The 26,580-nt window shown below is 44.6% G+C and overlaps 1 protein-coding gene across 6 annotated transcripts in view; it reads left to right on the top strand.

Moving 5' to 3' along the window:
• LOC140740896 (uncharacterized) overlaps positions 1–26,580 on the top strand; it is a 51,765-nt gene that overhangs the window by 3,093 nt on the left and 22,092 nt on the right. For 4 of the 6 annotated variants that reach the window (XM_073070511.1, XM_073070508.1, XM_073070513.1 and 1 more), the window contains exons 3-7: positions 10,922–11,007; positions 15,871–15,934; positions 16,330–16,475; positions 16,930–17,091; positions 25,798–25,979. In XM_073070511.1, the coding sequence (XP_072926612.1) occupies positions 10,922–11,007; positions 15,871–15,934; positions 16,330–16,475; positions 16,930–17,091; positions 25,798–25,979 (640 nt within the window). The remainder of the gene's footprint in view (positions 1–10,921; positions 11,008–15,870; positions 15,935–16,329; positions 16,476–16,929; positions 17,092–25,797; positions 25,980–26,580) is intronic. The other 2 variants (XM_073070509.1, XM_073070514.1) reach the window with 1 other exon arrangement.

Genomic DNA, 26,580 nt, shown 5'->3' on the forward strand with positions numbered 1-26,580 from the left:
AGCACCACCATTCAATGTGATCATGGCTGATCATCTACAATCAGTATCCCGTTCCTGCCTTCTCCCCATACTCCGCTATTTTTAAGAGCTCTATCTAACTCTTTCTTGAAAGCATCTAGAGAATTGGCCTCCACTGCCTTCTGAGGCAGAGCTTTCCATAGGTCCACAACTCTCTGTTTTTCCTCAACTCTGTTCTAAATGGCCGACCCCTTATTCTTAAACTGTGGCCTCTGGTTCTGGACTCCCCCAACATCGGGAACATGTTTCCTGCCTCTAGCGTGTCCAATCCCTTAATAAACTTATATGTTTCAATCAGATCCCCTCTCATCCTTCTAAGTTCCAGTGTAAACAAGCCCAGTCGCTCCAATCTTTCAACATATGACAGTCCCGCCAATCCAGGAATCAACCTCGTGAACCTTCGCTGCACTCCCTCAATAGCAAGAATGTCCTTCCTCAAATTTGGAGACCAAAACTGAACACAATACTCCGGGTGCTGTCTCACCAGGGCCCTGTACAACTGCAGAAGGACCTCTTTGCTCCTATCCTCAACTCCCCTTGTTATGAAGGCCAACATGCCATTAGTTTTCTTCACTGCCTTCTGTACCTGCATGCTTATTTTCAGTGACTGATGAACAAGGACACCTAGATCTCGTTGTACTTCCCCTTTTCCTAACTTGACACCATTCAGATAGTAATCTGCCTTCCTGTTCTTGCCACCAAAGTGGATAACCTCACATTTATCCACATTAAACTGCAACTGCCATGCATCTGCCCACTTACCCAACCTGTCCAAGTCACCCTGCATTCTCCTAACATCCTCCTCACATTTCACACTGCCACCCAGCTTTATGTCATCTGCATCCCCTTTGGTTCAAGAGCCTGATGGTTGAGGGTTTCTGAACCTGGATGTGTGGGTTATGAGGCTCCTATACCTTCCTCCTCATGGTAGCAGCAAAAAGTAAGCATCACCTGGGGTGGTGGGGGTTGCTTGATGATGGATGTTGCTCTCTGAGACAGTGTGTCATGTAGGTGTGCTCAGTGTTGGGGAGGTACAGGCCTTTCAGGTCCAATGAGCTGCACCGCCCAGCAACACATCAGTTTAACCCGAGCTTAATCACAGGAGCATTTACAACAATCAATTAACCTACCAACCAGTATGTCTTAGGACTGTGGGAGGAAACCAGACACCCAGTAAGATGTACAAATTCCTTACTGATGGCACTGAAATTGAAATCTGAACTCTGCTACTTGATCTGAAATAGCATTGAGCTAACTATGAAGCTACTGTTGTGCCCATGATCTGAGGTTCTTCCCATGTCAAGAATGAGGCTTCAAACTTGTTGCTTCTGATTGTTATTAAGTGTTAAGAGAACCAAGGGATTGGGAAGAGAGTGAGAGAGAGACCTAATGGCAAGAAAGAGACTGAACAAACACGGTTTCATCCTTTTATGCTGGTGCAACGCAGCAGAGCAGGCAGCATCTGTAGGAATATGTACACAACACTGGAAGAACTCAGCAGGTCAGGCAGCATCCGTGACAAAAGAGTAGCCAACATTTCAGGCTGAGACCTTTCATCAGGAACGGGAGGGGGGAAGAGAGGGCCGAAGCCCAGTAATAGAGATAGGGGAGGGGGGGGGTAAACATGAAAGAACTGTAGAGATAAAGAAGCAGAAAGTTGAAAGGGGAGAGAGGCAGAGAGGGGCCTGGGATAGGGGAATGGGGGGGGGGGGGGGGAGGGAATTACCGGAAATTGGAGAATTCAATGTACATACCACCAGGCTGGAGGCTACCCAGACGGTAGATGAGGTGTTGCTCCTCCAACCTGAGTTTGGCTTCATCATGGCAGTAGAGGAGGCCATGTATGGACATATCTAGATGGGAATGAGAGGAAGAGTTGAAGAGGGTGGCAACCAGGAGGTCCTGTCTATTGCGATGGACGGAGCGTAGGTGCTCGACGAAGCGGTCCCCCAATCTGCGTCGGGTCTCGCCGATGTACAGGAGGCCGCACCGGGAGCACCGGATGCAATAGACGACTCCAGCAGACTCGCAGGTGAAGTGTTGCCTCACCTGGAAGGACTGTCTGGGGCCTGGAATGGTGGTAAGGGGGGAGGTGTGGGGACAGGTGTAGCATTTGCGCTTGCAGGGATAAGTGCCAGGTGGGGGTTCTGTGGGGAGGGACGTGTGGACCAGATAGTCACGGAGGGAATGATCCCTGCAAAAAGCTGAGAGGGGTAGAGAGGGAAAGATGTGCTTGGTGGTGGGGTCCTGTTGAAGGTGGCGGAAGTTGCGGAGGATAATATGCTGGATAATATGCCGCCTCAGTTCTTCCAGCGTTGTGTACGTATTCTTTGATCCACAGCATCTGCACTTGTATTTTTGAGCATCTATAGGAAAAAGTACTGTTGATGTTTCGGGCCGAGACCTTCAAGACTTTGGCCCGAAACGTCGACAGTGCTTCTTCCTATAGATGCTGCCTGGCTTGCTGCACTCCACCAGCATTTTGTGTGTGTTGCTTGAATTTCCAGCATCTGCAGATTTCCTCGTGTTTTCATCCTTTTATACCAGTTTGCTCATTCCATTGAATTTCCACAGATAAGAGACATTCCATTCAAATTCTGTTGGTCAAGTCAACCAATCAGAAAGCCCCCATTCAAGTAATACGATACCCCACCACTGCAGCCAAAGGGAACTGTAACCACTAGAAAACACACTGAAAAATTAGATAGATAGATAGATAGATACTTTATTCATCCCCATGGGGAAATTCAACATTTTTTCCAATGTCCCATACACTTATTGTAGCAAAACTAATTACATACAATACTTAACTCAGTAAAAATATGAAATGCATCTAAAATCACCCTCTCAAAAAGCATTAATAAATAGCTTTTAAAAAGTTCTTAAGTAGTTTACTTAAATACATTGAGTCCTAACCCCGGCACTTTAACATATCTTACTCCTGGCGGTTGAATTGTAAAGCCGAATGGCATTGGGGAGTATTGATCTCTTCATCCTGTCTGAGGAGCATTGCATCGATAGCAACCTGTCGCTGAAACTGCTTCTCTGTCTCTGGATGGTGCTATGCAGAGGATGTTCAGGGTTTTCCATGATTGACCGTAGCCTACTCAGCGCCCTTTGCTCTGCTACCGATGTTATACTCTCCAGTTCTTTGCCCACGACAGAGCCCACCTTCCTTACCAGCTTATTAAGACATGAGGCGTCCCTCTTCTTAATGCTGCCTCCCCAACACGCCACCACAAAGAAGAGGGCGCTCTCCACAACTGACCTATAGAACATCTTCAGCATCTCACTACAAACATTGAATGACGCCAACTTTCTAAGGAAGTACAGTCGTGTGCCTTCCTGCACAAGGCATCTGTGTTGGCAGTCCAGTCTAGCTTCTCGTCTAACTGCACTCCCAGATACTTGTAGGTCTTAACCTGCTCCACACATTCTCCATTAATGATCACTGGCTCCATATGAGGCCTAGATCTCCTAAAGTCCACCACAATCTCCTTGGTCTTGGTGATATTGAGACGCAGGTAGTTTGAGTTGCACCATATCACAAAGTCCTGTATCAGTTTCCAATACTCTTCCTCCTGTCCATTCCTGACACACCCCACTATGGCCGTGTCATCAGCGAACTTCTGCACATGGCAGGACTCCGAGTTATATTGGAAGTCTGATGTGTACAGGGTGAACAGGACCGGAGAGAGCACGGTCCCCTGCGGCGCTCCTGTGCTGCTGACCACCGTGTCAGACCTACGGTCTCCCAACCGCACATACTGAGGTCTATCTGTCAAGTAGTCCACTATCCAATCCACCATGTGAGAGTCTACTCCCATCTCCGTTAGTTTGTGCCTTAAGATCTTGGGCTGGATGGTGTTAAAGGCACTAGAGAAGTCCAGGAATGTAATCCTCACAGCACCACTGACCCCATCCAGGTGAGAGAGGGATTTGTGCAGCAAATACGTGATAGCATCCTCCACTCCCACCTTCTCCTTATACGCAAACTGAAGAGGATCCCGGGAGTGCCTGGTTTGTGGCCTCAGATTCTGTATTATCAGCCGCTCCATGGTCTTCATCACGTGCGACGTCAAGGCAACAGGTCTGAAGTCATTCAACTCCTTTGGTTGTGGTTTCTTCGGTACCGGGACAATACAGGATGTTTTCCACTGTCTGGGTACTCTTCTCTGCTCCAGGCTCATGTTGAAGATGCGCTGTAGGGGTTCTCCCAGCTCAGTCGCACAGGCCCTCAGTAATTGTGGGGATACTCCATCCGGTCCAGCCGCCTTGCTGGTACAGATCTTCCTCAGTTGACCTTCCACCTGTGCAGCCGTAATCCTGGGCGTGGGCAAGGTCTCCTGTGAGTGGCTATTTTCCTGTGAGGGAAGTAAGAGGGAGGACGAGTAGAAAGACAAGCCTGGTGTGGAGTTCTGCGGTGAGGATGAGATTGTGCTGTCAAACCTATTGAAGAAGTTGTTCAGCTGGTTCGCTTTCTCCACATCTCCACTTATGTTTGCCCTCCGCTTTGCACCGCATCCGGTGATGATCTTAATCCCATCCCACACCTCCTTCATGCTTTTGTTCTGCAGCTTTTGTTCTAGCTTCCTCCTATACTGCTCCTTTGCCCCCCTTATCTGCACTCTGAGTTCCTTCTGAACTCTTTTAAGCTCCAACCGATCACCATCTTTAAAGGCCCTCTTCTTCTGATTTAGGAGGCCTTTGATGTGACTAGTGATCCAGGGCTTATTATTGGGATAGCAGCGAACAGTTCTAACAGGAACAACAACATCCACACAAAAGTTAATATAGTCCGTTGTGCATTCAATGACCTCCCCAACGCCCCTACAAAGCCCCCCTTGCAGTACATCCCAGTTAGTAGTACCGAAGCAGTCTCTCAGGGCCTGTTCAGCTTCAGGAGTCCACTTTCTAAAAGAGCGTGTAGTAGTGGGATGCCTCATCGCAATTGATTTATATCTGGGCTGTAACAAAACCAGGTTGTGATCAGCTTTCCCCAGTGCAGGCAGCGGGGATGCACTGTATGCATCCTCTACGTTTGCATACAGTAGGTCAATAGTCCTATTACCCCTGATGTAACAATCCACATACTGGGAGAAAGCAGGTAGTGTCGTGTCCAAAGTCACATGGTTGAAGTCCCCTGTAATTAACACCAGTGCCTCAGGGTGCTGTGTCTGAAGCCTAGCAACAGCGGAGTTGATGACGTCACACGCTACCATTGCGTCGGCACGCGGCAGGACATACACATTCACCACAATGACGTTTGCGAATTCTTGCGGCAGATAATATGGCCTCATACTCACGGTGAACAGCTCAATATCTCTTTCACAAACGAAGATCTTTGTACTCACATGCCCGGGGTTACACCATCTTTCGTTAATGTAGACAGCGAGTCCCCCTCCTTTCTTCTTCCCACACTTTTTGGCATCTCTGTCAAATCTTACCGTAGTAAAACCAGGTAATTCTACATTTACATCCGCCATGTTTCGGAAAAGCACATTAAACTGCATTCCTTGTATGCTTTAACATTCCTTACTAGTGAGGCTAGCTCATCCAATTTATTTGGCAGTGAGTTTACATTCCCCATAATGACCGAAGGAACAGCGGGCTTATAACGCCGCTTCATCTCCGTCCACTTATCCCTGCGCAGCTTTCCAGCCCTGGAGCCGCGGAACTTTCGTTTAATTTCGCTCGGGATCTGGTGTGCGACACTGACCGGCGCCTTTCTCAGCGCAAGTAGCTGGTTTCTCGAATACAACTTTCTCTCCATCTCAATACTAAACATAAACACTATGACTAAAAACAAACTAAAAAAAATTATCAAATTCTCGGGAGCAGCTGGAAAAGCCGCTCAGGCCGGAAGTCGGCGTACATATCATCGACATCATTCAGTCCATATTGTAAGATGTGGGAAATCATGGTCTTCTGTCTGTCGTGACCATGATTGTTCTTGTGAAAATTTTCTACAGGTTTGCAATTGCCTTCTTGTGGGCAGTTACAACATGGGTGACCTTAGTCATTATCAATTCTCTTCTGAGATTTTCTGCCTGGCATCATTATTGCATAACCAGGACTTGTGATCTGCATCTTTTGCCATCAGGAAGGAGGTACAGAGCCTGAAGGCACACACTGAGCAATTCAGGAAAGCTTCTTCCCCTCTGTCATCCGATTCCTAAATGGACACTGAACCCTGAACACTACCTCACTACTTTCTTATTTGCTTTTTTGCGCTACTTATTAATCATTTAGTAGACATATATGTACTTAATGTAACAAAATTTTGTTTTTCTGTATATATTGATCATGTATTTCATTGAACTGCTGCCATAAAGGTAACAAATTTCACAACACATGCCGGTGATATTAAACCTGATTCTGATTCTGATCTCATCCGAACATCCACGTGACCCTGATCGGGGGAGACGTACTTGAGTAATTACATAAAAATACAAACAAGCATAAGGAATTTAAACTACAAGGGAAGTAACAATTACACAGTCTAATCCAGCATTTCCTCTCCTTTGATTCTAAATCACATATTTTGAATCATTACATCTAAAAATTCAGAAGCAGAAAAGCTTGTATCTACAGTAAGTATAAAATAATCAAAAATTCACCTATGTTATGGAAATAGCAAAGTGATTAAGTTATTGTTAGATAGATCATCTTTATAAGTAGGCACACTTGTGTGAGTTTGAACTATCCTTACACTTGTTGTCCATTGGGTACCACTTCAACTCACTTACAGTGGCAGGCATGGATCCACTTACTTTAATCTTCTACCTTCACCGCAGAGTTGGTAATTAACAGCGCTTGATAAGGTCCCAATGGTTCCTTATGTGGTTTCTTAATCAGGACCCACTCACAGGAATCAGGGTGTGTCCTCCTCCTGATGGATCACTCCATGTGACACAAATCTGTTGAGAAGCAGACTGGACAGCTTGGGTTAATTTTTCACACAATAGTTAACTAAACTGTAGGCCATAATGTATATATCTGCCTCTCTGAGTTCGAGGACTCCCATCAATGATATAGGACTCCCTCTTCCTGCCTTGAATGGACTTATTTTAAGTTTCTTGTTTGGGGTTGCTGTGATGCTTCATAGGACCACCTTCCTCATGATACTTAGTCGTTGTTTGATGTTCCATTCATCCAGATGACTCTTGAGTGATGTGGACAATGAAAAGACCATTCAAAGTTCATCAGTCAACATAATTCCCACAAGCACTCCCAGTGAAATGTGTTCCTTGGTTAGAGTCAATGTGACTTGGCAATTACCATCTAGGAATATAGTCCTTGATCAAACTAGATCAAGTTTAATTGTTGTTCAAACCGTACATGGATACAGCCAAATAAGGCAGCATTCCTCTGGGGCCAAGGTGCAAAAACATACAGGCGCATTCAAAATAATAAAAGTGGGGGGGAGAACATAGTCACGTAAAAAAAAACCATATTTTTAGTCCAAGATCCTGAGCGACAAGCCACACAAGTTGTTGGTTCCTGACCTGTAATTCCACCGATTCAACACTGGAGGACAGCACTGACAGGAGAGGCTACCACCAACCGAGTCTGGATGCCAAATTACAACACAAGCCTGAGGCTTGAGGCCTAGTCCTCATACAACCAAGGTGACACTGCTGCCTCTCTGTCTGTCTCACCACCAAACAAGGGAAGCAGGCCTACAGCAATCAATGTCCAACAGGGCCATGTGATCGCAAAAGAAACATCCAAGACAATCACTGATGGTTTCACTACATGCCACCTTTGTGCCAACTCCAAGGCACCAACTCTGGTTCCTTTGAGTAGCAGGCAGCAGCAAGGTCTTCACCCAGGTCAGCACTTCTGAACCCAATCCATTTCTTCCTGTGGCCTGACCCCAATTCCTTGGCCTGACTTGAACCTCTTGGCCTGATGGCCCAACCTGATTCTCTCTCTGACAGGCGGACTCACCTTCTCTGAACCACTGGCTGGCTCTTACAACATCCCAGCTGGCTACTTCGAAAAATGAGCAGCTCATTGGAGTCAAGAATGGTCTTACTATGTATAAAAACACATTTAACAAAGAAAATAGCACCTTTGGCAGGCCCCCAACAGGCCGCTGCAAATACATGCCGTCATCTTACCGGAAGAGGACTGTTAAGAGTTTTTAACTGTGTGTGTGGCAATGGCTTTCTTTGCTGGAATAACTCCCACCCATCCTCAAAACTCGTCCACTATTACCAGTGCTTCTGAGTATCCTTGACACTTTGGTAAAGAAATGTAGTCCACTTGTAAATGTAAAATAGACCCAGGTGGGAAGGGAGCACTTAATTGTGGTGGTTTTTCCTCTGTTCCAGGATTTGTTTCCTGACATGTCATGCATCTTTCAAACATTTGGCAAGCTTGTTCCCTGAACGTTGGATTCCACCCCCAATGGGAGAATCTGTTGATCATCTTTTGCATTCTAATGTGTCCTAGGGAGCGTATTTGTAAGGAAGGAACATAGTTGGAGCTCCTAGTCTGTGGCTCGTGCCGTATCTCCATACTCCATTACTGTTTAAACTCACACCATTCTCCATCCAGAACCACTTTTCCTGATTAGAGCACTGACCTCGCATCTTTTGAATATCTGTGAAACAGGGCTCAACTTCATTTCCATAATTCCATTGTTGAGTTCACTACATATTTTCTCATTACTTGTTTTAACTCTTTGAGTTTTTTTAAATTCTACTCATTTTATTTCTTTTACTCCATTCCATGCTGCCTTCTTTTGGAATTTCATCCACAAATGCATTTCCATGGCTTTCCATTGTAGTCATCTTTGAGTGTATTTTACATTTTAGTACAGCTACTTCTGAGACCAATCATATAAGATTCATGAGCTCCTTTACTAGTGGCCATTCTTGATTGGGGTCCCTGCAGCTTTAAGAAATTCCCTTTGCCTCCCTTAGTTTCCAAGATCATGAACAACTCCAAAAGCATATGGAGAATCAGTATAGATATTAGCTAATCTTTCTTCCACCAACTTACAAGCATCAATCAGGGCCTTCAGTTCTGCCTGTGTCACAGAGGTATCAGAAGCCATGCCCATGATGTCAGCACTTCAGTTTCAGAAACAACTATCCATCCAGCCATTTGAATTCCTTCCTCAATCGTTGAAAAGCCATCAGTGTACAGTATCAGATCTGGGTTCAATAGAGGTGTTTCTTTGTAATAATTTACATCTTCAGGGCAGGTTATCAGTCATGGTCATCATAATCTAACAAGAATTCAACAAATTCACTTCCAATTAGTAAGTTAAGACATAAGCTACCTGGTTTTCATTCTATCAGGGTAAACAAGGGCTGCAGGGAAGGGCTTAGTCATTTTTTTGAATGAGACATCCAACATTGTTGAAACCGTGTTAAACTGTTGCAAGGCAAGGGAATGACGTTTCTGTAGAGTTCGTCTCTGCTGTCCATCTTGTTTCCTATACCGGCAACTTCTAACTCCTTTCTTACTACAAAAGCGGCATTTTGCTTTAGGGGATTAGCTTTGGAGCTGTGGCTCAGACTGAGATTGCTGCGATACACACAGTGAATTCTAGTTCATCTTCTTCTGTTGACTCAGTAGCAGTGACTGTTGACTAGCAAGCAATGACTGTTGACCCTTAGAATCATAGAAAAGTGCAGCACAGGAACAGGGCCTTTGGACCATCTTGTCCATGCTGAATAATTTAAACTGCCTACTTCCATCAACCGAAAGAGTAGTAAATCTGTGGAATTCTCTGCCCAATGAAGCAGTGGTGGCTACCTCAGTAAATATATTTAAGACAAGGTCGGATAGATTTTTGCATTGTAGGGGAATTGAAGGTTATGGGAAAAAGGCAGGTAGGTGGAGATGAGTCCATGGCCAGATCAGCCATTATCTTATTGAATGGCAGAGCAGGCTCCACGGGCCAGATATCCTACTCCTGCTCCTGTTTCTTATGTTCTTATGTAACCTACATTGAGACCTTAGCCCTTGATCAGTTGCTGTTGATCAACAGATAAATGACCCATCTGTAATTATCTTACACGAGGAAATTTGCAGATGCTGGAAATTCAAACAACACACACAAAATGCTGGTGGAACACAGCAGGCCAGGCAGCATCTATAGGGAGAAGCGCTGTTGACGTTTCGGGCAGAGACCCTTTGTCAAGACTAACTGAAAGGAAAGATACTAAGAGATTTGAAAGTAGGAGAGGGAGGGGGAAATGCGAAATGATAGGAGAAGACCAGAGGGGGTGGGTGAAGCTAAGAGCTGGAAAGGTGATTGGCAAAAGTGATACAGAGCTGGAGAAGGGAAAGGATCATGGGACGGGAGGCCTCGGGAGAAAGAAAGGGGGAGGGGAGCACCAGAGAGAGATGGAGAACAGGCAGAGTGATGGGCAGAGAGAGAGAAAAAAACAAACAACTAAATATGTCAGGGATGGGGTAAGAAGGGGAGGAGGGGCATTAACGGAAGTTAGAGAAGTCAATGTTCATGCCATCAGGTTGGAGGCTACCCAGCCGGTATATAAGGTGTTGTTCCTCCAACCTGAGTGTGACTTCATCTTGACAGTAGAGGAGGCCATGGATAGACATATCAGAATGGGACGTGGAATTAAAATGTGTGGCCACTGGGAGATCCTGCTTTCTCTGGTGGACAGAGCGTAGGTGTTCAGCGAAACAGTCTCCCGGTCTGTGTCAGGTCTCACCAATATATAAAAGGTGACACCGGGAGCACCAGACGCAGTATACCACACCAGCCGACTCACAGGTGAAGTGTCGCCTCACCTGGAAGGACTGGGGCCCTGAATGGTGGTGAGGGAGGAAGTGTAAGGGCAGGTGTAGCACTTGTTCTGTTTGTCATGTGTGAGATGCCAAGGGTGACGGAGTGTTTCTCATTTGCCTCCTGCAGGACGTGTCAACTGGAGCTCATATCTCTGTCTTTGGGCTGCACTCTGCCCCAGTCACCGAGTGCTGCGTGAGTCCCGACAATGAAAGGTGAGCTTTCCACTGCCCAGCTAGGGCCTGTGGCAGAGACATTGAACCAACCATACTGCACACTGGCACAGGGAGACTGAATGTGTGTACGTGTAGGTGTGTGATGGTGCAGGCATGGGCGTGTTTGTACATATACGTGTGTGTGGTGGGGGGATCAGGGGTTGTGTGTTTGTGTGTGAGTGGTGTATGCGTGTACCTGTGTGTTAGCACATTTACATGTTTGTGGTGTTATGAATGTACCACAGCTCTGAGGGGCCGAATGGTGCGGGGGTAGCCCCCTCCTTTGTGAGAATCGCAAGATCACTATTGAGTCAATTCAGGAGACACAGGAAATGAGAGACATGCAGAATCCACAAAAGGGTTAGAATGTGTCCTGGCCTCCGAAAGGCAGACCCATTGATACCGGCTATTGTCTCTTGGAGACGGACTTGTGTATTGCATCCTGGACGATGCAATCAAAGCCCCAGGCAATGAACCAAGGAGGAGGTTGGTGGAGGGATTGCATCATCCCCAACCTGATTGACACCTGAGACCCTGTGAGTCAGGATAAAAAGAGGGTCTGTGGGAACAGCCCCTCAGACGCACCAGAAGAAACGCTAGCAATCCTGTAATAGCGAAAGCCGGTGGAAGGCCAAGTGCGTCCGCTTCCATTTGCCCGGAATCGGTGACCTTTGCCACGGAAAAAACGGTTTTTAGCTAACAACAGGGAACTCAACTCTCAACGACTCTCGAAGGATTGACATCATAAACAGAATGGGCAAGTTTTAACCCATCTCTCTCTCTCTCCAACAATTGCCACACAGGGTCCCCAACGGCGGCAGCCTGTATGAACTGAACGAACTATATATTTCCATCGGACAATTCATTATCCCTTAGACAACGATACAGCTTATTTCTTATTGATTATTATTATACCCGCGCTTTTAGATTTAGTATTGACGACGTATATTATCTGTGTGTTTGCATTGATATTATTTTTGTGTATTTCTATCAATAAATACTGTTTAAAATAGTACCATCAGACTTCAACGGACCTCTCTATCTTTGCTGGTAAGTGACCCAGTTACGGGGTACGTAACAGTAGGGATCAGGGGTTGTGTGTGTGTGAGAGTTGCATTCTTGTGCATGTGTGTTAGTACATATACGTATGTGTAAGTACATAGTACGTGCAGGTCTACGGGCTATACATGGACCAGAGTTTGCATCTGGGGATGTACACGGATCAGGACGTGCAAGTATGTGTTACTGAGGCTGGTGTGTATTTTATACTGTTGTACCCTCACACCCACAATCTCACTCTGTAGTACTGCAGCTTCAGAAAACATTCTTTTGCATCTGTTTGGCTACTGAGTCCAGCTTTAGACATGGTCCTTTAAAAGATGGGATTATTACCTGGTTAGAAGAGGAGACGAGATACTGTGGATGTGATAGAGACACCCGGATAGTATGTTGCCTCCCAGGTGCCAGGGTCAGGACCATCTCAGGCATTCTAAAAAGAGAAGGTGAGTGGTCAGAAGTCTTGGTACATATCAGCACTAATGACATAAGTAGGAAAAGCGAGGAGGTCCTGAAGAGAGAATTTAGGGAGTTATGTAAAAAGCTAAAAAGCAGGATCTCCAGTGTAATAATCTCTGGATTGCTGCCTGGGCCACGTGCCAGTGAGGGTAAGAATAGAGTGATTTGGCAGATAATTGTGTGGCTGAGGAACTTGTGCAGGGGCATTTCGTCAGTTTTCTTGATCATTGGGATCTCCTCTGGAGAAGGTACAACCTGTGCAAAAGAGACAGGTTACACCTGAACCTAAGAGGGACCAATATCCTCATGGGCAGGTTTGCTCGAGCTGTTGGGGAGGGTTTAAACTCATTTGGCAAGGGTATGAGACTCTGAGTGATAGGGCAGTTGGTATATAGGCAGAGACAGTGACTGCCAGCAAGGATACAGATGATAGGGCAAAATTGCTAATGGGAACAAAATCAAAAAGGGTGATGAATACAGGACTGAAGGTGTTATATTTGAATGTATGCAGTATACGAAATATGGTAGATGATCTTGTAGAGCAGTTAGAAATTTGCAAGTATGATGTTGTGGGCATCACTGAGATGTGCCTGAAAGAAGATCATAGTTGGGAGCTTAAAATCCAAGGATACAGATTGTATTGTAAAGACAGTCAGCTAGGCAGAGAGGGTGGTGAAGCTCTGTTGGTTAAAAAAAATGAAATCAAATCATTAGAAAGGGGTGACATAGAGTCAGAAGATGTAGAATCGTTGTGAGTAGAGTTAAGGAACTGCAAGGGTAAAAAGGCCCTGATGAAGGTTATATACTGACCTCCGAACAGTAGCAAAGATGACTACAAATGGTCTACATATTACAACAGGTGATAGAAATATTGTAGTGGGATTTCAATATGCAGATAGATTGGGAAAATCAGGTTGGTGCTGGATCCCAAGATAGAGAATTTGTAGAATGCCTACAAGATGGATTTTTAGAACAGTTTGTAAGTGAGCCCACTAAGGGATCAGCTAGTCGTGATTGGGTGTTGTGTAATGATCCTGATTTGATTAGGGAGTTTAAAGTAAAGGAACCCTTGGGAGACCGTAATCCTAATATGGTAAGATTCACCCTGCAATTTGAAAGGGAGAAGCTAAAGTCAATGTATCAGTATTACAGTGGAGTAAAAGGAATTATGGAAGTGAGAGAGGAACTGGCCAAAGTTAATTGGAAGGGAGCACGAGCAGGTCTCAAGGCAGAGTAGCAATGGCTGGAATTTCTGGAAGCTATTTGGGAGGTTCAGGATATATACGTCTCAAAGAAGAAGAAATATTCTAAATGCAGGATGATGTAACAGTGGCTGACAAGGGAAGAAAAAGCCAACATAAAAGTAAAAGGGAGGACATATAATAGAGCAAAAATTAGTGGGAAGTTAGAATATTGGGAAGCTTTTAAAACCAAACAGAAGTCAATTGAAAAGCCTTAAGGAGGGAAAAGATGAAATATGAAGGTAAGAGAGCCAATGCTATTAAAGAGGATACCAAAGGCTTTTTTCAGATATATAAAGAGAGGCAAGAATAGATATGGGACTGCTGGGAAAAGGCACAGGCAATATAGTAATGGGGGACAAGGAAATACCAAGTGAACTGAATAAGTATTTTGCATCAGTCTTAATTGTGGAAGATGCTAGCAGTATGTTGGAAGTTCGAGAGTGTCAGGACAGGGGTGAGTGCACTTGTTATGACTAGGGAAATGGTGCTTGGGAAACAATATAAATAAGTCACCTGGACCAGTTAGACTATACTCAGGGTTCTGAAAGAGATAGCTGAAGAGATTGTTGACACACTAGGGACAATGTACAATACCCCAGTAATCTTCCAACCTATATGGCTTTGGGATGTGGACTACAGCATGCAGGGGAAAGCACACGGCTGTGCTGTGAGACCCCACACAGACAAGCAGAAGGCGGCTTCAACAGGACAGGAGTGAGACAGATCAACTTGTTGAGTGGTGATGAGACAACATTAGTAAGACCAAGGAATTGATTGTGGACTTCATGAAGCTGAAGTTGAGGGAACACACACCAGTCCTCATTGAGAGATCAGCAGTGGAAAGGGTGAGCAGTTTCACATTCCTGGGTATCAACATCTCCAAGGATCTATCCTGGGCCCAACATATTGATGCAATCACAAAGAAAGGATGACATTTGCTGTATTTCATTAGGAGTTGGTATGTTACCTAAGACTTTTGCAAATTTCTACAGATATACCATAGAGAGCATTCTAACTGGTTGCATCACTGTCTGGTATTGGAGGAGCCACTGCACAGGATCAGAAAAAGCTACAAAGGGTTGTAAACTCACCAGCTCCATCATGGGCACTAGCCTTCCTAGTATTGAGGTCACCTTCAAAGGCGGTACTTTAAAAAGGTGGCATCCATCGTTAAGAACCCCTGTCGCCCAGGACATGCCCTCTTCTCATTTCTATCATTGTGGATGAGGTACAGGAGCCTGAAGGCATACACTCAGTGTTTCAGGAACAGCTCCTTCCCCTCTTCCATCAGATTTCTGAATAGATATTGAAACCATGTGCACCACCTCATTACTTTTTTCTTTTTTTGTTCCCTTTTAGTGCTACTTAATTATATATATATCTACATCTACATATGTGTGTGTCTGTATATATAAGATTAAATATATGCTCATATGTATGTATGTATATGTGTGTGTGTGTGTGTGTGTGTATATATATATATATATATAGGGAATACAGACTCTGGTCCCGCTAAACCCGTGAGATTGAGATGGCTCTCCTACCCCAAACCCCGGTTTGTGTGGATGCTACCCTGTTACAACTCGTTGCCAAGAAACAACAGACAGCACACTGTATACAATTAAAATAATTCTACATATGAATCTTAATTAAAAGGTTAGTAAAGCAAAGCAAAGAAAACAAAAAGAATCCATTATAATTAAACTGTCAAATGTGCTCAATTTGCCGATTCTCAATCAACCTTGCCGCCCGGCTCCCTTGAATCACGATCTCCCCACCAGGTCGTATCCTATGATCGGTTCTCTCCAGCATCTTCTCTCATCCTTTCCCGCCAAACAAAAGCCCCAGCTCACATTCCAAAGCACTCAATATCTCTAACCATAACACAAACATTGCTTCTACAGAAAGACCATTACGTTAGCAGTGAACCCTTTCCCAAGGTGTTATATGTAATCTTATTGTAATTTATAGTTATTATTATGTATTGCTGCTGTAAAATAACAGATTTCCCAACATAGCCAGTGATATTAAATTGACTCTGACATCACTAGATGTTCAATTGCCTCTAGAACCAGCCTGACCTTGGTTTTGTTTCCAACTGCAGACTGTTCACTTGCTCTTGGGACAAGTCATTGAAGTGTTGGGATGTTGAAACTGGCAAAGTTCTGGTATGTGTTTTTTGGTGATTCTTCTGTTTGAAGTCTTCTATACGGGGATAGTAAGCACTCACTCTACACACACAGCTGGCTTGTAATCTCAACTCTAACACATATCTCCTCAGCGAAGTTTTATCATTGTGCTTTGCACTGCTGCCATAGAAACCAGGGTGGGGGGTGATGCTGAAGGTCATCAGCAGTGGGATCCTCCTCCTGTCTATGTCCCTATGGCCTGGAATGTGTGGACAACGTTCAAACATGGGCAGGGAGGGTGGGATTGGATGGATGAGCAGGAATTTCCATGGGAAGTGGCTGGACAGGAAATGGGAAATGTTTTGAGAAGCCAGCAGGCTGATGGGCTGAATGACTGTGTCTCCTGTCTGACCCTGGTTCCTGTTCCCCCGCAGTGGGCCGTTGTTCACTGCCGACCCCTGACCTGCTGTGATATTTCCCCCGATGGAAAACATGTTGTGTGTGGGAGCGACATCGACAATGCAGTCTACGTGAAAGCAGCCGAGTCCGGGAGTTCTGTCCTCAGTCTGAAAGGCAAGGGGTAGGGGAAGAGAGGGGGGAGAGGGAAAAAGAGGTGTTGAGGGTGTGGGGAAAGAGTGGAGGGTAAGTAGAGGGAGGTGCTTTCCTACTTTCTTCCTATATTCCCTTTACCGTAATCCTCAGTGTTGGGGTGTCTTTAGTCAGAAGGGTCTGGTGGGCTCTTTCTGTGCTTATCAATATTAGATTTGCTGGGTGGACACCATGGCCCTCACCCACCGTCTGCACCTGCCCCTCTCCTCCTTGCATCAGCTCCCACTACCTATCTATTGAGTGATACCCCCACACCTCCCATCTGGATCCCACCCTTTGTCACCCACTGCTCAGCTATTGTCCAAAATTGCCACTCCCTGTCTGAATCTCCCCCTCAATCAAAACCTTGCCCTCTTGTTGCCTCCGTGCCTCACTCGTTCCTCCGCTATGATGCATCCTATCCCACACCCCCTCCCCGCGCACAGAGCTACCTTCTGTCTGATGTTTGTCGGCACAGATCAGCACCGCAGTACTGTGACCAGGTGTCGGTTCAGTCCTGATGGACAACGCGTAGCCTCCACATCCTGTGACCGCACGGCTCGCATCTGGGACATGCTGGCAAACAGAAACACCATGGCTCTGGAGAGGTGGGTGCTATGCGTGCGTGCGTGTGTGTGTGTGTTTGGACTGGTGAAGTTAGGGTGGTGCTGCTAGTCCACAGTTTATGGTCTCCATTCCCTCTGTCTGGGTGTTTCAGGTAGTGCTACATCCATGGTTTACAGTTTACATTCCCCCACTCTGGGGTGTTTCAGATGGTGTTGCTGGTCCATTGTCTATGGTCTGCATTCTCTGGCTGTGCCTGCATATTGCTGATGACTTGTGACCCCTGGTCCTTCCTGGCTGTGCCTGCACCTGTTGCTGTGATGTCATGTTCGAGTCCGGTATAACTGAATATTTAGAACAGTGATGCGGAAAAACTTTTTCACCCAGAGAGTGGTGGATGTGTGGAATGCTCTGCCCCAGAAGGCAGTGGAGGTCAAGTCTCTGGATGCTTTCAAGAGAGAGTTAGATAGAGCTCTTACAGATAGCGGGGTCAAGGGATATGGGGAGAAGGCAGGAACGCGGTACTGATTGTGTATGATCAGCCATGATCACATTGAATGGTGGTGCTGGCTAGAAGGGCCAAATGGCCTACTCCTGCGCCTACTGTCTATTGTCTATTAACTGTGTGGTGCTGTGGGCACCAGTCTCCTCTTTACAGTGGGTGCCTGAGAAACGGTTCCCTCAAAAATTGTGGAAGAACTCAGCAGGTCAGGCAGCATCTGTAGAGGGGAATAAACAGGCGATGATTTGAGCTGAGACTTTTCATGAGACTGTAAGGCATAGAAGCAGAATTAGGCCATTTGCCCCATCGAGTCTGCTCTACCATTCAATTATGACTGACTCTTTTTTCCCCTCCTCAGCCCCACTCCCCAAACTTCTTGCCGTTTCCTTTGATGCCAAGTCCGATCGAGAACCTATCAAGTTCTGCCTTAAACACACCCAATGACCTGGCCCCCACAGCTGCCTGTGGTCATAAATTCCACAAGTTCACCACCCTCTGGCTAAAGAAATTGCTCAATGTCTCTTTTTTAAATGGACACCCCTCTATTCTGAGACCATGTTCTCTTGTCCTAGTCTTCCTCCACCATAGGAAATAGCCTTTCCACATCTATCATGTCTAGGCCATGACTGGACTGAACTCCTGCCTCAGCAAGGACCTGGACTCGTTGCAATTTGCCTATCGCCACAATACGTCAATGGTAGATGAAATCTCAATGGCTCTCCATGCGGCTTTAGACCACCTGGACAATACAAACACCTATGTCAGGATGCTATTCATCGACTATAGCTCAGCATTTAATACCATCATTCCCACAATCCTGATTGAGAAGTTACAGAACCTGGGCCTCTGTACCTCCCTCTGCAAATGGATCCTTGACTTCCTAACCAGAAGATCACAGTCTGTGCGGATTGATGAAAACATGGTGCACCTCAGGGATGTGTGTTTCACCCACTGCTCTACTCTCAAAATGCCCATGACTGTGTGGCTAGGCATAACTCAAATACCATCTATAAATTTGCTGATGATACAACCATTGTTGATAGAATATCAGGTGGTGATGAGAGAGCATACAGGAGTGAGATATGCCAACTAGTGGAGTGGTGCCGCAGCAACAACCTGGTACTCAACATCAGTAAGATGAAAGAGCTGATTGTGGACTTCAGGAAGGGTAGGACGAAGGAACACATACCAATCCTCATAGAGGGATCAGAAGTGGAGAGAGTGAGCAACTTCAAGTTCCTGGGTGTCAAGATCTTTGAGGATCTAACCTGGTCCCAACATATCAATGCAGTTATAAAGAAGGCAAGACAGCGACAGTACTTCATTAGGAGTTTGAAGAGATTTGGTATGTCAACAAATACACTCAAAAACTTATATAGATATACCATGGAGAACATTCTGATAGGCTGCATCACTGTCTGGTATGGGGGGGGGGGGGGGGTGGTGGAAGCTACTGCACAGGACCGAAAGATGCTGCAGAGGGTTGTAAATGTAGTCTGCTCCATCTTGGGTACTAGCCTATAAAATACCCAGGACATCTTCAAGGAGCAGTGTCTCAGAAAGGCAGTGTCCATTATTAAGGACCTCCTGCACCCAGGGCATGGCCTTTTCTCACTGTTATCATCAGGTAGGAGGTGTAGAAGCTTAAAGGCACACACTCTGATTCAGGAACAGCTTCTTCCCCTCTGTCATCTGATTCCTAAATGGACACTGAACCCTTGGACACTACCTCACTTATTTTTTAATACTTAGTATTTCTGTTTTTTGCATGATTGTAATCTATTCAATATATGTATACTGTGTAAAGTATACTGAATAAGATTTACTTATTATTATTACAATTATTTTTTTCTTCTATATTATGTATTGCATCGAGCTGCTCCTATTAAATTAACAAATTTCATGTCACATACTGGTGATAATAAACCTGATTCTGATTTGAAAGGTTTCAATGAGATACCCCCTCAGCCTTCTAGATTCCAGCAAGTACAGACCCATCCTTCTGTGATAATCCTTTCATTCCCATAATCATCCTTGTGAACCTCCTTTGAACCCTCTCCAATGTCAGCACATCTTTTCATGGATGAGGAGCCCAAAACTGTTCACAATATTCAAGGTGAGGCCTCACCAGTGCCTTATAGAGCCTCAGCATCACATCACTGCTCTTGTATTCTAGACCTCTTGAAATGAATGCAAACATGGCATTTGCCTTCCTCACCACCAGCTCTACCTGCAAGTTAACCTTTAGGGTGTTTGTGCAAGAATTCCCAAGTCCTTTTGCATCTCAGATTTTTGGATTTTCTCCCATTTATTTCTTCTACCAAAGTGCATGACCATGCATTTCCAACATTTGTATTTCATTTGCCACTTCCTTTCCCATTCTCCTAATCTAAGCCCTTCTGTAGCCTACCTGTTTCCTCAACACTATCTGCCCCTCCACCAACCTTTGTATCATCTGCAAATTTGACAACAAAGCCATCTATTCCATCATCTAAATCATTGAAATACAGCATAAAAAGAAGTGGTCCCAACACTGACTGGCAGCCAACCAGAAAAGGATCCTTTTATTCCCACTTGCTGCCTCTTACCAATCAGCCAACCCTTTAACCATGCCAGTAACTTTCCTGTAATACCAAGACCTCATAACTTGGTAAGCAGCCTCACGTGTGGCACCTTGTCAAAGGCCTTCTGAAAATCCAAATGTACAACATCTAATGCAACCCCTTTATCTATCCTACTTGCAATCTCTTCAAAGAATTCCAATAGGTTCATCAGGCAAGATTTTCCTTTAAGGAAGCCATGCTGATTTTGTCCGATCTTGTCACATGTCACCAAGTATTCCATTACCTCGTCCTTAATAATTGACTCCAACATCTTCCCAACCACTGAGGTTGTGCTAACTGGTCTATAATTTCCCCTCTGCTGCTTTCTCCTTTCTTAAAGAGAGGAGTAACATTTGTAATTTTCTGGTCCTCTGGCACCATGCCAGAGTCCAATGATTTTTGAAAGTTCTTTGCTAATCCTTCCACAATCTCTACTACTTTTCAGAACCATAGGGTGCAGTTCATCTGGCTCGAGTGACTCATACCCCTTAGGTCTCTCAACTTTTTGACCTTGTAATAATTTCTGCACTCACTTCTCTTCCCTCATACCCTTCAACATCTGGCACACTGCTCGTGTCTTCCACAGTGAAGCCTGATGGAAAATGCTCATTTAATTCATCTGCCATCTCCTTGTCTCCCATTATTATTTCTCTGGCCTCATTTTCTAGCAGTCTTATATCCACATTGAGTTCTATTTATTTTTTACCTGCTTGAAAAATCTTACTATCTACCGGTACTTTAATATTGTTTGCTAGCTTGCTTTCATATTTTCATATTTCATATTTTATCTTTTTCTAATGATTTTAAGTTAATCTCTGTAAGTTTTTAAAAGCTTCCCAATCCTCTGTCTTCCTACTATTTTTTGCTTTGTTGTTTGCCCTCTCTTTTGCTTTTACATTAGCTTTGACTTCCCTTGTCAGCTACAGTTGTACCATTTTGCCATTTCAGTATTTTTTGTATTTGGAATACATCTATCCTGCTCCTTCCTTATTTTTCCCAGAAACTCAAGCCATTGCTACTCTGCTGTCATCCCTGCCAGCAGCTCCTTCCAATTTACTTTGGCCAACTCTTCTCGCATACCACTGTAATTTCCTTTACTCCACTGAAATATTGCTATGTCAGACTTTACTTTCTCCCTATCAAATTTCAAGTTGAACTCAATCATATTGTGATCATTGCTTCCTAAGGGTTCTTTTACCTTTAAGCTCTGTAATCACCTTCGGTTCATTACATAACACCAAATCTAATATAACTGATCCCCCAGTAGGTTCAACGACAAACTGCTCTAAAAACCCGTTTTGTAGGTATTCAACAAACTCACTCTCTTGAGATCCTATCAGTTCTACCCTCCAGGTTTGATCAGTGGAATAACAGACTGGATTATTCACTATGCACTGGAATAACAGTGCATAGTTCCCTGAAGGTGGAGTCTCATGTAGATAGGGTGGTGAAGAAGGCTTTTGGAACGCTGGCCTTTATAAATCAGAGCATTGAGTACAGAAGTTGGGATGTAATGTTAAAATTGTACAAGGCATTGGTAAGGCCAAATTTGGAATATTGTGTACAGTTCTGGTCACCGAATTATAGGAAAGATATCAATAAATTAGAGAGAGTGCAGAGACGATTTACTAGGATGTTACCTGGGTTTCAGCACTTAAGTTACAGAGAAAGGTTGAACAAGTTAGGTCTCTATTCATTGGAGCGTAGAAGGTTGAGGGGGGATTTGATCGAGGTATTTAAAATGTTGAGAGGGATAGATAGAGTTGACGTGAATAGGCTGTTTCCATTGAGAGTAGGGGAGATTCAAACGAGAGGACATGATTTGAGAGTTAGGGGGCAAAAGTTTAAGGGAAACACGAGGGGGTATTTCTTTACTCAGAGAGTGATAGCTGTGTGGAATGAGCTTCCTGTAGAAGTAGTAGAGGCCAGTTCAGTTGTGTCATTTAAGGTAAAATTGGATAGGTATATGGATAGGAAAGGAGTGGAGGGTTATGGGCTGAGTGCGGGTAGGTGGGACTAGGTGAGATTAAGAGTTCGGCACGGACTAGGAGGGCCGGAATGGCCTGTTTCCGTGCTGTGATTGTTATATGGTTATATGGTTATATATTATATGCATATGTTTGACTGTGCACTGCCAGGAACTGCACTATCAAATTGTGAGACATATGGCTTAGGGACTTGGGCTATATATATGTCTTTTTTGCATGACTGCCTTTTTGCACACTGTTTTGAATGTGCTGTGTATGTTTTGCACTTTGGCCCCTGAGGAGCACTGTTCCATTCAGCTGTATCTATGGATGGTTGAATGATAATTAAACTTGAATTTGCTTTGATTTATATACATGAATTGATTGTATGTCTATAAAGTAACTGACAGGAACTGATAAAGTAGTCATGATGTTTTTCCAGCACCTTTCAGTATACAATGCCTATAAAAAATAATCACCTGTACCCCCCCCCCCCCCCAACACCTCTGGAAGTTTTCATGTTTTATTGTTTTACAACATTGAATCACAGTGGATTTTATTTGTCTTTTTCAACATTGATCAACAGAAAAGACTCTCATGTCAAAGTGAAAACAAAGTTCTACAAATTGCTCTAAATTTATTACAATTATTAAACACAAAATAAATGATTGCCCAACTATTCATCCCCTTCAAGTCAGTATTTAGTAGATGCACCTTTGGCAGTAATTGAGTCTGTGTGGATAGGTCTCTATCAGCTTTGCACATCTAGACACTGCAATTTTTCCCCATTCTTCTTTACAAAACTGCTCGAGTTCTGTCATTTTGCATAGGGATCCTAACAGAACAGCCCCTTTCAAGACCAGCCACAAATTCTCAATTGGATTGAGGTCTGGACTCTGACTTGGCCACTCCAGGACATTAACTTCCTTGTTTTTAAGCAATTCCTGTGTAGCTTTGGCTTTATGCTTGGGGTCATTGTCTTGCTGGAAAAACAGATCTTCACCCAAGTCACGGTTCTCTTGCAGACTGCATCAGGTTTTCCTCCAGGATTTCCTTGTATTTTGCTGCATTCATTTTACCCTCTACCTTCACAAGCCTTCCAGGGCCTGCTGCAGTGAAACATCCCCACAGCATGATGCAGCCACCACCATGCTTCATGGTAGGAATGGTGTGTTCTTGATAATGTATGGTGTTTAGCTTACGCCAAATGTAGTGCTTAGTCTGATGGCCAAAATGCTCAACTTTGGTTTCATCAGACCATTGAATCTTCTTCCAGCTGACTTCAGAGTTTCCACAAGCCTTTTAGCAAACTCTAGCTGAGATTTCATGTGAGTTTTTTTTTTCAACAGTGTCTTTCTCTTTGCCGCTCTCCCATAAAGCTGCGACTGGTGAAGCACCCAGGCAATAGTTGTTTTATGTGCAGTCTCTCCCATCTCAGCCACTGAAGCTTATAACTCCTCCAGAGTTATCATTGGTCTCTTGGTGGCCTCCCTCACTAGTCCCCTTCTTGCACGGTAACTCAGTTTTTGAGGATGGTGCACTCTAGGCAGATTTACAGCTGAGCTATCTTCTTCCCAGTTCTTGGTGATTGATTTAACTGTACTCCAAAGGATATTCAGTGACTTGGAAATGTTTTTGTATCCATCTCTTGACTTGTGCTTTTCAATAACCTTTTCGCGGAGTTGCTTGCAGTGTTCTTTTGTCTTCATGGTGTAGTTTTTGCCAGGATACAGACTCACCAGCAGTTGGACCTTCCAGATCCAGTTGTATTTTTACCACAATCAATTGAAACACCTTGACTGCACACTGGTTTATATATAGCTAGGACACCTTAACTAATTATGTGACTTCTAAAACCAACTGGCTGCACCAGTGATGATCTGGTGTGTCATATTAAAGGGAGTGAATACTTATGTAATCAATTATTTTGTGTTTTATATTTGTAATTAATTTAGATCACTTTGTAGAGATCTGTTTTCACTTTGACACAAAAGAGTCTTTTCTGTTGATCAGTGTCAAAAAAGGCAAATTAAATCCACTGTGATTCAATGTTGTAAAATAATAAAACATGAAAACTTCCGGAGTGGGTGGGTGTGAATGTTTTTTATAGGCACTGTATAGGTTCTTGGTGGCAGGTACGCTGATGTCAATGATACATTGGGCAGTTTTGACTACCCGTTGTAGATACTTCCTGTCTGCCGCAGTACAGTTTCCGTACCATGCAGTGATGCAGTTTGTTAGGATGCTGTCTGTAGAATGACATGAGTATAGATGTGTATAGTTCAGCTCTCTTCAGCCTCGACAGAGAGTAGAGGCATGGTGAGCTTTTCTGATTGTGTAGAATGTGTTCTGAGACCATGAGAGACCAACCATTAGATCTCTGATTAACCCCTCCTGATGATACTGGACCATATCTGACATAGTCTGCTCCCAGTTAACTCCTCTAACATACTGATTCTACAAACGTTTGTAAGGAGCAATTCTTTGCTCTCACTTCACAAGTGTTTCTATGGAATCCTGGTTAATTTGGTTTGTTCAATTAATATATAGATTAACAATGAAAAATTGAGTTGCTGAAATGAAGACAAGATGCATTCATGGGCCCCAGCTATGCCTGCCTTTTTGTTTGTACGTGGAACAGTGCATGTTCCAAGCCTACACTGGCAATGCTTCTCAACTCTTTATGTGCTACATTTACCGACTGCATTGGTTCTGCATGCTGAGCTCATCAATTTCATCAATTTCACCTCCAGCTCCACCCTGCCCTCAAATTTAGTGTCTTGATGAAGTCTTGGCCTGAAATACAGACTGTTTATTCCCCTCCGTAGATGCTGCCTGGCCTGCTGAGTTCCTCCAGCATTTTGTGTCTGTTGAGAATCCCAATCAGCTGGTATGTGCCATGAAATCTGTTGTTTTGTGGCAGCAATATATTGCAATATGTAATAATAAGACAGCTATAAATTACAATAAGAAATATATATTTAAAATTTAAATTAAATAAGTAGTGCAAAAAGGAAGCAAATATCTTCCAATAACTTTCCCACTACTGATGGCAGGCTCACAGGCCTATAATTTCCTGCCTTACTTAAACAATGGAGCAACATTAACTATCCTCCAGTCCTCTGGCACGTCAACCATGGCTAAGAATGTTTTCAATATCTCTGCTAGGGTGCCTGCAGTTTCTGCACAGTCCTCATACATGGTCTGAGGAAGTGGGGACACCAGTCAGTATGTTCCTCAGGCCTGTGTTGGGGCCTCAATACAGCAGTAGGAGCGGTCACAAACTGATTAGGGTAGGGGTGAGATTGGGAAGTAGAGTGGTAGCAACGGGAATCTCAGGACTGAACCCCTGTGACTGAACACCCATTCTGTGTTTGGTCTTGTTTCTCTAGTGCAAACAAACCACACCATTGATGCTGAGTGGTAGATTGGAAATGCAAAGCTTACCCCTATTTTTCTTTTGTTTTTGTTTTTTCTCTTCTACTCTCTTTCCTCTGCATCCCTCTCTCCATATATACCTCCCTCTCTCTCTATACCTCTCACTCTCTATCAATACCTGCTTCTCTTTTCCTCCCTCAATTCTTCCTCTCCCTTTACCTCCCTTCCCTTCCCTCTCCCTATCCCCATTGCCTATCTCCACTGTCATCTGCCATACTGATGCCCGATTCCTGCCTCCAGGCACAGTAATGTGGTGTCAGATTGCTGCTTCACCCAGCTGGGAAACACATTGCTCACGGCTTCCTGGGACAGGATGTTGCTGATTTGGGACATCTCAGTGGGACAGTTCCGCCTGCAGGGACCCCAGAGACTTGTAGGTGGTCACGATGGCTGCATCAGTTCCTGCGTGATGTCCAGAGATGGTGAGTTTTACACAGTCACCAGAGGTGACCACTGGAGTGTCCCAGGATGGAGGCAGCAGACGGCAGACACTGGGATCTGCATCAACAAAGTATCCACAGGAGGACCTCAGCAGGTTGAGCTCTGTCTGTGGTGGAGAGGAACAGTTGATGTTTCAGTCAGAACCCTGCAATATTCCCAATACTCAAAGCATCCACAGTTTCCATCACCCACAGACACTGCTGGAACTGCTGATGGAGAGCAAGAAGCCTGACTGATACTCTACCCGCTCTCTAAGCTCAGAGTGACTGGGCAGTGGTAGGGAGCAGGAACTCTGATTTCTCCGCCCTCAATTTTGACTGATACCCTTCTCTCCCCTTATAACTTCAGGATTACTGGACAGTGATGGGGAGCAGAAACCCTGGCTGATTTCCCCTCTCTCTAACCCTGAGGTGACTGGACGGTGATGGGGAGCAGGTACCCTGGTTGATTTCCCCTCTCTCTAACCCTGGGGTGACTGGACGGTGATGGGGAGCAGGAACCCTGGCTGATTTCCCCTCTCTCTAACCCCAGGGTCACTGGACAGTGTTGGGGAGCAGGAACCCTGGCTGATTTCCCCTCTCT

Source organism: Hemitrygon akajei, chromosome 17 (assembly GCF_048418815.1).
Source record: "Hemitrygon akajei chromosome 17, sHemAka1.3, whole genome shotgun sequence".
NCBI lineage: Eukaryota > Metazoa > Chordata > Chondrichthyes > Myliobatiformes > Dasyatidae > Hemitrygon > Hemitrygon akajei.